The sequence below is a fragment of the Megalobrama amblycephala genome, linkage group LG14 (genome assembly GCF_018812025.1).
Source record: "Megalobrama amblycephala isolate DHTTF-2021 linkage group LG14, ASM1881202v1, whole genome shotgun sequence".
Taxonomy (NCBI): Eukaryota; Metazoa; Chordata; class Actinopteri; order Cypriniformes; family Xenocyprididae; genus Megalobrama; species Megalobrama amblycephala.
In genome coordinates, this window is record NC_063057.1 from 23525391 (window position 1) to 23543237 (window position 17847).

Consider the following 17847-nt stretch of genomic DNA (forward strand, 5'->3'; position numbering starts at 1 on the left):
CCCAATTCGTCGGTCACTACTGACGTACGTCTCCGTTCCCTCCTTCAGGGAACGAGGGTTACATACGTAACCGAGACGTTCTTTATAGGAAAATAAGGGACACTTGAAATATTTGTACTGCACCACAGAATTTTTAAAGTTAAGTGATTATTGTAGCCTAAATATATGCTTATTGAATGATTGTATTTAGTGAACTACTGATCATCAAATAGGACCATATCAAAGAGTAATCAAAATGGCTCAGGAAATTTATGACTCTGGATAATCTATATTTTTTAGAATAGAGATCACGGTTTTTCCACGATTCAAAATTTACTTGAGTTTCAGTTAATGTTCAAAAATAATTTATAAATGTCTAAACTGTTATAGATTCAACTAATAATAATAATTAAAATAAGACTAAAGAATTCATCATAAAAAAACAATTAAAGGGGTGGTTCAATACGATTTTACTTTTTTAACTTTAGTTAGTTTGTAATGTTGCCGCTTGAGCATAAACAACATCTGCAAAGTTACAGCGCTGAAAGTTCAATTCAAACGGAGATATTGTCTTTTAAAGTTATGGCAGTTTAATGCCTACAAAAACGACAGGTTTGGACTACAACGAGCTTCATAAACCCTGCAAAACACCCCCCCCCGGGAACACGCAACAAAGTGGGTGAGGCCATGTGGTGCAGCATGTGGATGCAAAGAGTTGTGTACACCGGACGAGAATGACGTAATGCATCAAAAGATAATAGAAGCCATTATAATCTGTGATATTTTCTACACTGGATGCGGCGCTGAAGAAGCTTCCAGAATCTACACGAGTTCAATGCTGGATTTACACAAAGGCTTTTACTGAAAGATGAAGCAGTTCCCACTTTAAAAGCAGAAGCTGCTGTTTATCGGCCCCAAACTGTAAGTACGTTTTATTGTTTGTACATGTCTTTTAAACGTATAGTTCTGTTGCTATTTTTGGTTGCGTCAAGGATGAAAACAAAGACCAAAACGTTTTTGCTTCGTTAGCCAGTTAGCTAAATTCTAGAGCATACTTCTCCAACAAACTTCTCTGTTCATAGACAAACAGTTGTTCATGCTATAAACTAAACGCTACCTTTACAAAAATGCGACTACTCAGTCATGTATTCGGCTACAGTAAAGCTTTAATCAGGATAAAACTGTATATTGAAAGCTAACAAACAGCAGTGACAGCATATCTAAACACTTTGACACAAATACTAAATGAAATACCATTCATAAACGTCCTTTAAAAGCCACGATTGCAGAGGTTCTGCTTTTTCCTCTTCGTCTGGGTCTGATTCGGCTCAATTTGATACAGCAATATAGATGTCATTACGCCTAAGCGCTAACTACGAATGGTAAGGGGCTTGGCGTTTCCGGACGCTTCAGCGAATTATGATACACTGGGCCAGCTGCCAACCTGCTAACCAATCTGAGCACATTGCGTATCTCGGAGGGAGTGGATTCATAGAAGCAGGAAGTCAAACGAGCCGTTCATATGACAATGGAAACAGAGGTGTAGAATAAAGCTAAAATATATGAAAAATACAGCGTTTTCAAAAAAACGAAGCATTAAGACATGTTAAACTGTGCCCCAAAACACAATCAAGCCTAGAAAAAAAACACTGAACCACCCCTTTAAATTAATAAATTTTAACAGTCGCTGGTCGCCAAATACTGGCATAAAAATATGACAGCAGGCATAACTAGCATAAACAAAGTTTACTTATATATATATATATATATATACATTTATATAGGCCCCCTCATTTTTAGATGGCCCCCCCAAAAATAAAATTCTGGTGTGCAGCAGTAGATCTGGTGGAGAACTGTTATGAGAACATTTTGATTATTTCCTGACCAACAATCACTCACTAACCGATCATTAACCATTAAACAACACGATTAAACTGTCAAATTAAAATTAAATTAGAATAGATGCGTGTCTTAAAATACCACAAATGTTTTTTTTTTTTTTTTTTTCAACTTTGGATGTGCAACATCAAAAGTTGTATTCGTTTTCTTTTTTTATTAAAATATTTATCTTTATTTTAATAAATCCATTTGATTGCGCGGGTGCCTCACTCACACGCAGACGCTATATCAGTTCTAGTGTTGCTAACTTTACATTTCAGCCATTTATCAGCAAACTAAATGCAGAGAAAGTTACACTCCTCAGTTTAAATGGTCCGCCACATTTTATGTGGATATTGAAACACGAATGAAATAGAAAGCCTTAGTTCAAATAATGAAAAATAGTTCAGAAAGAAATAAATGTTAAATCACAAATATGGAAACGTTTGGATTCTTCCCGAATGAGAGAGGTAGGCTATGTGAGCCCAATTCAGTTTTGCTTTACATAAATTCATTTTTGCTTTATAATGAATGGCACTATAGCCTAATTTGTGTTTCAGTATATAGCTACTTATTTTTCATTCTTGTTCTGCTATGAATGAAACAAATTTAAAAGATTTTCTGTGGAGTGAGACCAAATTATTGATTTGTATGCGTGTAATGTTTGTATTTAGTTTTTATTTAATTTCATTTTATTGTTTGCAATAACGAGTTTGATAGGGGATTTAGAGTAAGACAGATTTCTTTTTCATGCAATTACTTCCTCCCATGGCCAGGTTATGTTTCTCTGTGTCGTAAACTCTAGGGTGAGGCTTGTAAAATTTGGGGCGTGATATTTAAATGACGATTGTTTTCAGCCACCAAATTTATCATCAGCCGTTCATTCGTGCGACAGAATTGGCTGCTTATGAAAGTTTAATGAAACATACATGAGCGTTGTCGTAAGCTGATTTTTCTTTCGATGTACGCTGGTTTCTATGTCCGTTTGATAAATGAGGGCCAGTTTGTGTCATTTCAGTGTCTGCAGTTAAGGATGTGTATAAAAGCTTCTCAGACACATTTGTTTTGCTTAACCTATTTATGTACAATTTAATCATTCAAAAAATGTCACGTTACACACAAACCATTGTTTAAAATAACAGCATTTATCTGATATAGAAAGCTTTTGAAACATTGTAGATTAGACAAAAGCTTGATGTTCAAATGTTTGGGGTAAGTAAAAAAAATGTTAGGTGGGATTAAAGAAAGTAATAATTTTATTCAGCAAGGATATATTAAATTGATCAAAAGTGACAGTGAAGATATGTGACCCGTCACGGAATCCAGGGACACAAGTCGGCAGCACAACTCTCGAGCAAAATGAGAAAGAAGCATTTTTTTTCAAAATTGGTGATTTTCGTTTTTTTGCAGAATCTGTTAGTTAAGATCATGAAGAAGCCTTTCCGTGTTTGAGATAGCAGTATTGGTATATTTAAAAGCGTACATTTTGAGGTTGAAATCGGCTTGTTTTTCGGAGATTCTAGCACGCAGTAGGGGCGTGTCATTGTCTGTGTGTATTTCCATACTGGGAAGTGTGGCTACTTATTATGCAGCGCTCTGGCCGGCTCTAGCTGATATCAAAATTCAATGAAGAACCGTGGCCGTTACACTGAAAATGTTTTGAAGTACTTCTTCGACAAGCCGGATGCTTAGGAACAAGCGTTCACTGATTCTGAAGACGATCTGAGCGACGATGAAAGCGGCATAATAAGACATTACCTCTCTGGAGTCGGGTAACGCGCCGGCGCGTTTTGCAGGTTTTTTTTCACATTGCAGCAAAACAGACTTAAAATACTCCATCATATTTTGTCATAGAGACATAAGTAATATATATCAATTGAAACTATAGAATGTCTTCTTTTATTTGTATACACTCAGAGTAAAAACAAAATGTTGTGCTTTTTGAAAAATAAAGAAAACTAACATGATGCGTGATCTCTCATCTCCCTCTGAACGAAGTCCAATCTGATAGTTCTCAGAAAATGAACTGTAACTTAGTGAATACTAATCACAGAAAAATTAAACTTATGTCTGAAAAAACGTTGAAATGTCAAGTTTTAAAATGTGTAAGTCAAATCGAAAACAAACCTTCTGTGTTTATGTAATCTGTATGAAAAGAGAGCCATGTCAGAAGTCCGTGATTCAGCTCATTATCCGCTAATGCGGCCACGCCCACGGAGGGAGCGCTATTCAGACGCAAATTCAGTCAATACATGCATTCATCGCCTCAATCGTGTATTTATTGTCTTGAAAAGTGTTTTGAATAGCCATAGTTAGCGATCTCTGGCCTCTGTTAGTCCAGTTATTTCCTGGATTGCCTATTCTTCTTTAACAGGCTTCTCAGGTGAGAACATTTCATTTCATGATTAGTGACCAAAATGATCACGGTTATCACAGAATCCTGTTCAAAAAGTCAATTCACCAAGTTTTATGTGGAAAACCAGCAAATAAAAAATAAAATTAGCATCAATATGTACTTTTTCTTTACATAAACATTAAAATAATAACATTAAAAATGATGGGCAGATTTTAAAGGAGTGTCTTGCAACATGTTATCTACAATGCACAAGTTCAAATAGAGTTTTGACAAAAAAGTCACATATTTCAGCCTCTAAATCATTTTTATAAAAGTAAAAAAAAAAAAAATTACTGACATTTACAATGCACATTAACCTTTATTATTAATAGTATGCGGTCCATGCAGCTTTACAGGGGGTATGGCTTATCTAAATGAGATGTAAATGAGCCCTATTGTCACTCCCAGCAGGTGAGAACAGGTGAGAACTGCACAAACTTTAAAGGGGTTTTTCTCCCTCTTGAGCTTTCTTGATTGCCTACCTTCAAATGGCCACAACTTCTCCAAATATTATCAGATTTCCATGTGTCACACATCGTTGGAAAGCTTGGAGACTGCACTTTCAGAATCTGTGAATAACTCAAAATGCCCCAAAACCGACTTGTGTCCCTACTTTCCGTGACTGGTCACATATTTATAATGTAACACAAACTTTCTTTTTCAGATATATGTTTTTTTAACTTTCAAAAAATCAAAAAAAAAAAACAAAAACAACTTTTATTCAAAGAATCCTGAAAAAAAAAAAAATGTTTTCAACTGTTGGAAATCTCAGAAGCATAGACCAGGAGACTTTGGGATATCTTTAAGCAGAAATTACTCTTTATTGAGAAACACGCTGTGCGTCGCTTTGGTCATCCAAAATCTAACTTAGGCAGTGTATACATGATGTTTTATAGGCATTCAGTGGGCAGTCCTTAAAGGTGTTGCCCTTACACACAGCCTTAGATGTGACCACTAAAACAAAAGCATCTAAAGACAATACAGGAAATTACCCCCCGACTGGGTAGATAATAGTACCCCAAATAGTATAAACAGTAGCTGGCCACGAGAACTAAGACTATGTAAACATTCACACATAGTTTGACTTCCAGTAGGAAGATCAAAGCTTTCAAATGCATAGGTGCTAACCCAATCAGTCTGACAGTATCGCCCATACCTTTACATTATCATAGAGACAAAAGCACCGCTGTATCTTGAGCTTGTCATGCCAAATGGTAAGGAATTGCAAAAGGTTTATGTCACACACCCCTGAGCTGCCTGCCTTGATCTCCTTAGAATGTCATTATCTTTACCTTAACATGCTAAATACAATATACTTCACCTTAGTAATTCATGTGAGGTGATGTCAGTATGTAGGATCAACAGATCTTAAACAGATTATTAAATTTGTAATCCCACACAACATTGATAATAATCAGAAATGTTTCTTGAGCAGTAAATCACATCAGCATATTATTCCCTCAGGTCGATCATGTGTTCTTGCGTGGCCAAAACTGATTTGTTGAAATCAAAACGCTGACAGTGAAAGGGATTTGCCTTGAAATTTGACTTGGGATTTGCCGCTCAAAGTGGGAGCAACCTGACGGCAGAGGATTCTGTAGTTCGCAAATCAAACAAGGATTTTCTATTTTCTCAAAATAGCAAATCAAACAAGGATTTGTCCCAAAGAATGATTATTTTTTCATTTAGAGTTTGTTATTCGTGTTGCCTAGACTCTAGCGTATGCCCGTGACCGAGTCTATTCTTTTTTGCAGGTTTATCCATATTTGCTGTTTAATCCATTGTTGGGGATAAACAGTTTAGGACCCTTGAAACCAGATATGTTGAATAAAAGGCACGGAGTCAAAGTTTAAAAAATTAATAAACTGAAGAAAAATCTAATGAAGAATAGTTTGCATTTTCATCAGCAGAAGCCAGCTTCAGGTCTCACAAGGAATTCGTAGGCCGCTCTGCATACATTCACATTTCCACAACAGTTATACTCTAACAGAGTCAACTAACTATGTCATTACTTCAGGTTGAATGATTCTGATTGGCTAAGGAAAATAGACAAATTTGGTAATCTTCCACACATGGACAGATAGTCAGAAGCATATCTCCATTCGTCACGATGCTGATGAGGGGACTCTGGATTTAGGTACTGGATGTCCTTTTGGGGTCATGACATGGTGTCTGCTGGTCTTCAGCAGAGTGCCAGTTGTCCAGTACAAAGGGACCTGCACAGAACACTTAGCGCACATACACAGATACACATGATTCACTACTTCTTCAAGGCTGAAGTTGATCTGAGCTCTGCTCTCAGCAGGAAACTTTCCCAAAACATACTGATAACATGTACTTTTCTCTCAGTGAGAGGTACAGACAATATTCAAACTTATTTTCTAGTGTTTGAAAAGGAAAATAAATGCTTTAAAGGTGCCCTAGATTATGTTTTTAAAAGATGTAATATAAGTCTAAGGTGTCCTCTGAATGTGTCTGTGAAGTTTCAGCTCAAAATACCCCATAGATTTTTTTTTTTATTAATTTTTTTAACTGCCTATTTTGGGGCATCATTATAAACGCGCCGATTTTATGCTGCGGCCCCTTTAAATCCTGTGGACTCCGCCCACAGAGCTCGCGCTTGCCTTAAACAGTGCCTTAACAAAGTTTACACAGCTAATATAACCCTCAAAATGGATCTTTACAAAGTGTTCGTCATGCATGCATCGGATTATGTGAGTATTGTATACTGTTATATTGTTTACTTCTGATTTTGAATGAGTTTGATAGTGCTCCGTGGCTAACGGCTAATGCTACACTGTTGGAGAGATTTATAAAGAATGAAGTTTATGCATTATACAGACTGCAAGTTTTTAAAAATGAAAATAACGACGGCTCTTGTTTCCATGAATACAGTAAGAAACGATGGTAACTTTAACCACATTTAACAGTACATTAGCAACATGCTAACGAAATATTTAGAAAGACAATTTACAAATATCACTAAAAATATCATGTTATCATGGATCATGTCAGTTATTATTGCTCCATCTGCCATTTTTCGCTATTGTTCTTGCTTGCTTACCTAGTCTGATGATTTGGTTGTGCACATCCAGACGTTAATACTGGCTGCCCTTGTCTAATGCCTTTTATAATGTTGGAAACGTGGGCTGGCATATGCAAATATTGGGGGCGTACACCCTGACTGTTACGTAACAGTCGGTGTTATGTTGAGATTCGCCTGTTCTTTGGAGGTCTTTTAAACAAATGAGATTTATATAAGAAGGAGGAAACAATGGAGTTTGAGACTCACTGTATGTCATTTCCATGTACTGAACTCTTGTTATTCAACTATGCCAAGATAAATTCAATTTTTCATTCGAGGGCACCTTTAACATATGTTGAAGAAGACATTCAAATAATTTAACAGAACGATATATGTTAATTAATAACTTAAAAGATATATATTGAAGCAGCAGTGGATTCCAGAATCCATTCCTTCACCATATTTCCACATACCAAATCGACTGAACAGCGTCACACATTGCCCTAACTATATTTCTTTTCCATTTTTTGAAGAGGAAATGTTCATCATGTTCATGTCCACATATATATGTGTGCTTGCAAACATAGCTCCTCTTGACCTGTGCATGTGTGGATACGTGCATATGTAACCCCTCCTGTTCAAACTGCTGCTCTAAGCGGGACTCAAACCCGGGTCCACCAGCATGAGAGGCGACGCTCTAACAAGGAGACTAAAGACTGCAGTCTATAGTGTCAGTCGCTAGAGCACCTCTTGAGTTCAGGGGTGTGAGGTTTACACACACAGCTCTTACTGGCCTATGTCTGTTAAAAATAGATAGAACTAGAAGTGAGGAGATGGGATGGAGGAGGCATGTTGATAAACTCTCAGATGAACGGAGGTAAGTCTGCTATATTTTTAACTCTTGTCATTGGTTGAGTTGATTAACTGAATGCTCTTTGATTTTGTTAAAACATCATTTACTGTGTAATGTTGCTGTCTGAGCATGAAAAAGCTCTGCAAAGTTACAAAGCACTTCTCTTTATCAGTGCACACTGTTTCTGATTCTGAACTCCCTGAAACACCTCCATTATATTCTTGAGTTTTCTCAAACATGTTACAATATTCCTCTATGTTAAAAGGTTAGTATTGATTCGGTACTGGGACATAAACATGGAAGCTCTGCAATACATTCACTGCACCAACTGTACAACAGACTGACAGGGAAGAGGATTTTCTTTTTTTTCTTTTTTTTTGCGCAAAAAAATTCTTGTCACTTCATAAAATTAAGGTTAAACCACTGCAGCCACTTTTTTTTGTACCTTTCTTGACCTTAAAAGTGGTGATTATATTGCTGTCTATGGACAAGTCATATTCCTCTTGGATTTCATCAAAAATATCTTAATTTGTGTTCTGAAGATGAACAAAGGTCTTACGGGTGTGGAACGACATGAGGGTGAGTAATTACTGACAGAAATGTCAATTTAGGGTGAACTAACCCTTTATGCAGGGCTGGCTGAGACATTGCTCTGTTGAGCACAAGCGCAAGTTAATGAACACTAGCATGTGTGTTAATAAGCGTCACCTGTATGTCACACTGATCTCCACGCAGGAGCTCTAGAAGGATAAATATAGGAGTGAAAAGAGAGACCAGAGGGGCAGCCGCTTTACTTTGGTTTTGTTTTTATGTTTATTTTGTTATTAAATTTATGCCTTAAACCTAATTGCATCCTCATTTAAATAATTCCTGCCCAAGGATTACAGGACCTGGCTGAGTTGCATTACTAGTGTGTTGTTGTATGTTCAGAGACCAATTGTGTTTTTGTGAACTTTCTATTTTTGCTCTTGCTCAGAAAACCATATATCAGCAGCTTCAATGCAAAAAATAAACTATGTATTATGACCAGGACAGAAATGATTAAAAAAACAAAAAAAAACAGATGTTTTATTTATTGCTAGCAGAGTATCTGAGGCACAAGCTGTAAAGGCTCTGACCACTTTTGTGAACTAATCCTTAAAGGATTTCTTCACTTTCAAATGAAAATTATCCCAAGCTTTACTCACCCTCAAGCCATCCTAGGTGTATATGACTTTCTTCATTCTGATGAACACAGAGAAATATTTTTAATATATATTATTTTTCCAATTGTGTTAATCAGAAAGAAAAAATAATATACACATATGATGGCTTGAGGGTGAGTAAAGCTTGGGATCATTTTCATTTGAAAGTGAACTAATCCTTTAACCCTCTGGAGTCTGAGGCTGATTTGGGGCTTGGAGAAGTTTTGACATGCCCTGACATTTGTGCTTTTTTCAGTTGTTCATAAACATATAAATGACAAAAGTGTCATTACACTGTATTCAGCACAAAATAGGCTACAATAATATGTGAGGAACATGTATGTACATGTTTGTATTTTTGAAGGAATAATGTTTATGCGTGGTTATTGAAAAAACAAAAAACTTAAGTCACTGAAATAAGGCCAAAAAAAGTATATTAAATCTGTGTTCACAAGACTTCTGGGTATTGGAGGTTGTAGACTAGAGTTTTTGCTTCAGAATTATGTAAAAATTATGCTGCCTACTCCTTCATATAAAACAATATATTGATTTAGTTTTTGTAAGACACTTTTTGTCAAGAAACACAGTATGCGTGGAGGCGTGAATCATCATGAATAATGGGCCATTTACACCTGAGAAGACAAAAGAATCACATAATAATGACCTGAAATGACTTGCATATTAATGAGGCCTTTCAGTCAGGTAGGCTGTGAAAAAAACCATCTGTAATAATGTCTCAGCTCATCATAAACAGCAATACTGTGAAATATTATTACAATTTAAAATAATGGTATTCTATTATATTCTTTAAAATATAATGTATTTCTGTGATGCAAAGTGTCTGAACAATTATGTTACCTCTATGGCATTTCATATAGGCTTTTAGCTTAAAAGCATGCACATTTGGAGAAATATGATGGTTTTTATATATTTATGTCAATTTTCTATACTGAGAAGTAATATTTATTGTCATCACTATGAGTGCTGGATACTGTTTTCAATTCATACTTGCAGCCGGAGGGCTCTCTGTACACCTTTAGGCCACAAATTCATATAAAGAAGAAAAGGAACTAGGAACTAACGGCATGTCTTCTAGAGATCGCTAACCATGGCTTTAACATCCAAATAAACAGTTTTCAAGACAATAAATACACGATTGAGACGATGTATACATGTATTGCCTCTGAATTAGCGTCTGAATAGCGCTGGCTCCGTGGGCGTGGCCGCATTAGCGGATAATGAGCTGAATCATGGACTTCTGACATGGCTCTCTTTTCATACAGATTACATAAACACAGAATGTTTGTTTTCGATTTGACTTACACGATTTAAAACCTGACATTTCAACGTTTCTTTAGACATAAGTGTCATTTTTTTTTGTCATAAGTATTCATAAGTTATAGTTCATTTTCTGAGAACTATCAGATTGGACTTTGTTCAGAGGGAGACGAGAGATCACGCATCATGTTAGTTTTCTTTATTTTACAAAAAGCACAGCATTGTGTTTTTACTCTGAGTGTATACAAATAAAAGAAGACATTCTATAGTTTCAATTGATATATTACTTGTGTCTCTATGACAAGAAATGACAGAGTATTTTAAATCTGTTTTGCTGCAATCTGAAAAAAATCCTGCAAAACGCACCGGCGTGTTTTCGGACCTCAGGGAGTTAAGGAGTCACAGAAAAACATCATGTTTTTGCTTCCACTCAAAAAGCGGCATTTACAGAATAGCGTAATTGATTTGTGGGGTGTTTTGAGCTGAAACTTCACAGACACATTCTATGGGAGACCTGAGACTCATATAATCTTGAATTATATTATCTTGTACAAAGGATAATTTTAGGATTTAAACAGATGTGTTTGAATGAGTTCACTGAGTACTGGTCCGATCACAGCTTCATTTCATAATCCAAATTACATTTAAGTGCTTAGGACCACATGTTAGGCATTAAACTACTTCAGATCTGTTCTTTTTGTACTGCAGCTATTAATCGGTGAAGGACGATGGCATCAGTTAAAGAGCTGCTTGAGAAATCACTGAATGAACTGGAGAAAGCTGAACTGAAGAAGTTTCAGTGGCACTTAAGGAATGATCATGAGAGTATATCAAAGTCTGACATGGAGAATGCAGATAGGTTAAAAACTGTGGATAAGATGGTGGAGTGTTTTGGACCAGAAGAAGCTGTGAAGATCACTGTGGAGATCTTGAAGAAGATGAACCAGAATGATCTGGCTAAGCAGCTGGAGAACAAACACAAGAAAGGTAATGTTTAATTTGTTGTGACTAATGTAATTGACAGGCGATATAAAGACGTGCTGCTGTTGGAGATCATTCAGAAGAGATATGGGGTAAATAACAATCACTGCCTGTACATGGAAATAAGAAAATATAACATCAAGCAACAATTACAGGTCCAAGACGATCAGCAGCAGATCTTATACAAGTACATTAAATAGAACAGTGTCTGATTTTACTAATGGTTACATGGTTTACAGTGACATTACTGCACTATCAGCATTAATCAAGGTGTTTCCATAACCATATATGTTCCTAGTTTAAGCATAATCAGTGTAAGATGTGCATTTAAACACAATTGCAGTGCAAGCATATATTGAATACAGCAGATGTGCAGTTTTTATCACATGTTCTGTAGTTATGTTTGTAATTGGAACTGCAGACCAGGTTACAAATTACATATATGTTTCATTAAGAATTTATGAAAATCATGACGACTTGTTTTCCTCTTTTTTTAAAGGCTCATCTGCAGATGACAGACAAGCTACTCTTCATGATTACACAGAGACCAGCCGCAGACTGAAGAACAAATTAAAACAGGACTATGAGCAGATATTGGTTGGTAATTCACAGACAGGTCATCAGAAAAACCTGAACGATATTTACACTGATTTATATGTGGTGGAGAATGAGACTGGAGGAAGAGTAAATGACCATGAGGTGAGACAGATCGAATTGTATCACAAACAATATGATGCCAAGGACACACCAATCCAATGCAATAATATTTTTAAAGACAATAAAAACAAAAAGGTACTGACAATGGGGATCGCAGGGGTTGGAAAAACTGTCTCTGTCAATAAATTCATCCTTGATTGGGCTGAAGGAACAGAAAATCAGGATATAACCTTCATTTTTCCTTTGCCATTCCGCCAGCTAAACCTGATTACAGAGAACTGCAGTCTCATGGGACTGATTCATGAATATTTCTTTAGTGATCCTAAAGAACTGCCCTCTCTTCCTGAAGATGATGGTAAAGTCTTGTTCATTTTTGATGGGCTGGATGAATGCCGCTTCCCTTTGAGGTTTAAAGAGGCAGGCAGATTTACAAATGTTCATGAAAAAACAACAGTGAATAAGATTGTTACAAGCCTTATCAAGAAACACCTGGTTCCCTCTGCTCTCATCTGGATCACATCCAGACCAGCAGCATCCAGTCTGATACCCCGAAACTACATTGATCAGGTGACTGAAGTTCGAGGATTTAACGATGAGCAGAAAGAGCAATTCTTCAAAAAGAACAGCAGTACTGAGGTTTCTGAAAACATCATCCGTCATATAAGGAAATCCAGGAGTCTGTACATCATGTGCCACATCCCTGTCTTCTGCTGGATCTCTCTCACTGTTCTTAAGCCTCTACTGGCTCAAGAGAGCAATGATAAAACACCCACAACTCTCACAGGAATGTATACAAGCTTTTTAATGTCTCAGCAGCAACAAATGAAAGAAAAATACTGTGATGACCCTGAACCCAAAGTCAATGCAATGTCTTTTGATCAGATTATTCTGAAGCTTGGGAAACTGGCCTTTCAACAGCTGGAGGAAGGAAACCTGATTTTCTACAAAGAAGATCTTGAGAAATGTGGACTAGATGTCAGTGAAGGGTCTGTCTACTCTGGGTTATGCACTCAGATCTTTCAGGAGGAAAAGGCTGTTTCAGCAAGACACATTTACAGCTTTGTACATCTCAGTATCCAGGAGTTTCTTGCTGCTCTCTATGTGTTTTTGATTAGCAAAGACAAGAAAGAAAACCCATTTCTTCAATCATGGACAGAAAAACTGAAATGGATACTGTCCAAACATAACTATACTGGATACTGTTTCGTTGAAACAGCATTTCTGGAGCAGGATGGACGACATTCTGGTCCAGATGCTGCTGTTGAAGGAGGATCACCTTCCTTTCCTCAACTTCGTCGACTATGCCTTGTGGGTGTGCGGATCCTCTCTCACTGTGGGAGTCGTCGAGAACGACGACACCATTATCTCCGACTCCCCAGGACATTCAACACCTCCAGCAGCCATCTCTCTGTCCGCTCCAGAGAAAACACTTCATCCCAGCCCGGAGTGTCCAGGTATGACAGAGAGACCTCCCAAGGTAGTGTTGTAGCATTTGCATCAGTGCTTGCCCATTGTTAGCTTGGACCTCTCCACAACCTCCTTATATATCAGTGTGGCTTAAAGATTTAATCTTTTTTTAACTTGAAAAAGTAAACTATAATATTAGAGGCAGGGGGGAATCCTTTTTTGAAAAATGGCAACAATTTATTGCATACTTTAATGATATACATACCCTGGAGGTAGATTGAGGGGAGGTATTATTATTTGTATTATTTTAATTTATTCCTTTCTTCTTCTTTTTTAATGTATATATTCTAATTGTATTATTTAATCACCATTTTAACTGTAGTTGAAAATGTCCTTTTATTTGAGTTTGTGATCATAGGGTTGGGTAAGATGTGATTGTTGTGAAATTAAAAAGAAAGAAGAAGAGGAACAAGAGGAGGAGGAAGCCAAGCAAGAGAAATTAATAAGAAGTGCTGTAACTGTATCTGTTTTGAAATAAGTTGTTTTTCAAATAAAGGTTTTTCGAGTGACAACAGATAGTTTGCGTTTTTTTTTTTTTTTAATTACTTACCCTGTAACTACATGAACGAAGAGTGTAACAAGCACCACATTAATTTATGGCCCGCAATGTCATACTTACCCTGTAACTACATGAAACAAAAGCATATTTCCCCATGTATTAAAAAAGATTGAATTAGTTCTTTCTACTTGCCTTGAAACAACTTAATCAGTGCACTTTCTCACTAAATTGCTCCCAAACGTAAGATTGTTGTCTATCATAACAGTATAAGTACCCCTTAGTTCTAAAATACTTAAAGTATAATTAATTTGTTTTTTCCTGGTTGTTACCCCTTTATTCACAATATTTTACATATTTTTCCCCTATACTTACACGTACTTACTTTATAGGTACACTATAATTATCAAGGTTACGGTGTAAATTCTTTGTAATTATGCAGTACACGTTTTTTTAGTTGATGGCTGCTCCATATCTCACAAAGCACGGGGGGAAAATTATGAAGCCCAGCTAACGTTGTTAAATATTGAGATGAATTTACTCTACCTTTGCCCTAATTCACGACACTTTAATTCCTCTGGTTGATAATAAAGCTTATAATGCCACAGCTTACCTTACAACTTTATTCCCCATTTATTGGTCATCACAGAAAAGTGTAGCTAATGTCTCACAGTTAGATAATAACTTAATACAGTACAATTAACACTAACCAATGTCTGTTCATTTCTTGTTTAAAATATTTGTATGCTCAAACCTATGTGAGTACCTTAACCACTGACAACATGACAACAGAACCTCCAACTTATGCTATTTGGTCAAAACTTTTAAATGACATGCACTATCCTATCAAAAAACAAACAAACAGTCATTTAATTGACAAAATTTGACATTTCAACACTTACCGCTGAATCCGTTGGATGAGACCATGGAGGAGACGAGAGAGCTCAGATCACACAGCGCACACAAAAATGTACATAATAATGATAATTTACTGTGAAATATTACAGTTACATCTTGTGAAATCCTGGAAATAATTAACAGTGTGACAAATGTCTTGAAATTAATTATTAGAAAAATAATACACACCCGAAGTGTTAATGAGGCCACGACAGGCTTAAAATATAATAAAAGGTTTGTATTAGTACCTTAAGGTATGTATTGCTATACTCTAAGGTACTAATATGCACATTTCAGGGGTAAATAAGGTACATAGATGTCTTTTTAAGGGTATTGCCCCAGTGACAAGCTGTTGTACCCCTAAAGGTACGGTTTTTATTAATTTTTTCTGAGTTTGAACCAAAGTTTCTTTCTGGAAGCTCCACTGACAGCACACGTACATCTCCAAGACGTCTCTCTGATGTGTGTGTTTACATCTGGAAGATGTATTTTAGAGTGTTTGCTCATCTGCAATACGTCTGTAGGACGTTTCCTGTCAGATGTCAAATAGATGTTTATGATTAATAATGTATGTAAAACTGACATCTTAAAGACGTCCATCAGATGTTTGTGAACAGCAGATTCTTTCCAGATGAAGTGATCTTTAACAGACATCTTGCAGATGTACGTGTGCTCTGATGCTGATACTGTGAGCACGGCTGAACCGAGGGCTTGAATGAGGGGGTGAATTTGAGGAAAAGAAACATTGTTTTAATTTATATACTGTTGAATGTCTGATGAACACATTTTTTTACATGTGTGTAAAGAACTTATATCTGCTTCTTCTGGTTTATGCAGATCTTCTTCGCTTGTTTTTAGATCTGGAGATCCTCTGCTCTTTCTTATTCGTTCGATCACTCTCTCTCGTCATTATTTGTCTCACTGCCGCTGACACAAGCAACAGACTGAACCTCTTACTTCTGGTTGCAAACGTCTGGCTTTAGTAGCAGAAACTTTTTGCTGTGCAAGTATTGAGTAACGGACACAAGACATGAGCATGAATAGCATGAATAAAGAGTGATATTCTTGCTCACTGTACGCGTCACTCGCTCTTTCAGCGATCTGATAATGCTGTGGGAACTAACCGATCCAGCCCTAAAGCTTCAGTGGATTACAGCAGTAAATCTGTGAATCCAGCAGGAGGAAAATGCTGTCGTGTTTGAAAACGTGTCGCTGATTGGGAGCATCAAATAGCAAATGTATGTAGTATTTAAAAATATTCAGGCAAATATATACAGTGACAGAGAACTGAATGTGTGTGTGCTGACATCTGACTCTCATTCGGAGTCTTTTCTTGAAAAGACAGTTTTACTTCCTTTAAGGAAGTCAAAGAAATTCTAAGAAAAGAAGATCTACAAATATTATCTGAGGTGAGTGTTTCATCTTTCTTTAGTTGTGTGTGTGTGTGTGTGTGTGTGTGTGTGTGTGTGTGTGTGTGTGCGTTATGATGTGTCATTGGTAACTTTGTACTTTAAAGCTGTGCTGAAGTCATACTGATGATTTTATTTGAGTTCCTCATGTCACGATCGTTCATGTGTGTTTTGTAACTTGCAAAGTATAAGCCGGGAAATAAGGTGAAAAAAACAAAAACACGAGCGACCCCAGCCATCAGAAGCAGAGCGGGCGGAGTTAAAGCAAACGAATGGTGATCATAGTTTTCCTATTCCTATTGTGTGCAACAGTAATGCAAACAAACTTAAAATCTCAAAAACTACATGCAGCCTTGCACACTCACATTTAAATAACATTTCAAATCATCTACAAAATCTGAGATGAACTATGACATGAATGTTTTCAATGACGCTTAAAAGCTTATGTCCTATTTTTATAATAATATTATGAATGAACCGTCTTGATATATCTAAAGTTTTGGTCAGACTCAGCTCAGAAAGCACAGAAATTACCGCAAATAAGGAATGCTAACGTCAGCGGCCATGTCACTGAACAAGCAATCGTTATTATACAAAAGGGCAAACAGTCAAAGTTATTTTATTATATGAGTGGACTTGAGTCTCGAGATACAACAAAAAGTGGACTATTAAAGCTGGTATAATAAGTGGATTAAGCATTTAAATCGGCAAGAGAGGAATAATGGATGAACTTTCTTGGCAAGTGCATCACAGTCAGGTACAAGGGAGAAGGCTAGCCTACTAACATTAGGTAAGGAAAAAACGTTTTATTTTCGCAACTTGTTTATTGAGTTATTAATAGCAATTTGCTGTGGAATAGACCTATGTGTCGATCAGGTCCAGACGGGTCTTCCCGGTCAGGTTCGAGTCCAGCTTTCAAATAATAGACGGGTCCGCGTTGGTTCCGGGTAGTACATTTATGGCATTTCTCGGTTCTGCACGGGTTCGGGTCCAACTTTCAGAATAATAGTTAGGCCCGGGTCGGTTCGGTGTAGCACATTTACGGGTCTCTTTGGGTTCGGGTATGAATTTTTGGACCCGTGAAGACCTCTACACTGTACAAACAACAACAAGTACACAAACAACAAGGGTGCTTATCAGTTTCTGCTGTAAAACATGAAATAAAAAATGTAACCAATAATAATAACATAAACATATTAAATGTAAAAGAATGAATGGATTTAAAAGACTCTTGGATGGGATGGATACAAATGTACATGGCATATTCTTTTAACATTAATACCAAACTTCATTTGAGTGCTGCCTGTGACGAGCAGCTGTGAGGGAACTAAATACTTACAAATTTAAA

The 17847-nt window shown here is 36.7% G+C and overlaps 2 protein-coding genes across 3 annotated transcripts in view; both read left to right on the top strand.

Moving 5' to 3' along the window:
* LOC125244569 (NACHT, LRR and PYD domains-containing protein 3-like) overlaps positions 1-17847 on the top strand; it is a 62531-nt gene that overhangs the window by 11314 nt on the left and 33370 nt on the right. The gene's annotated exons all lie outside the window — the stretch shown is intronic.
* Positions 842-14209, top strand: LOC125244570 (protein NLRC3-like). The gene is made up of 3 exons (XM_048154661.1): positions 842-900; positions 11301-11579; positions 12073-14209. Exons 2-3 carry the CDS (start codon positions 11321-11323, stop codon positions 13746-13748), a joined length of 1935 nt encoding a protein of 644 aa, XP_048010618.1. The 5' UTR covers positions 842-900; positions 11301-11320; the 3' UTR covers positions 13749-14209.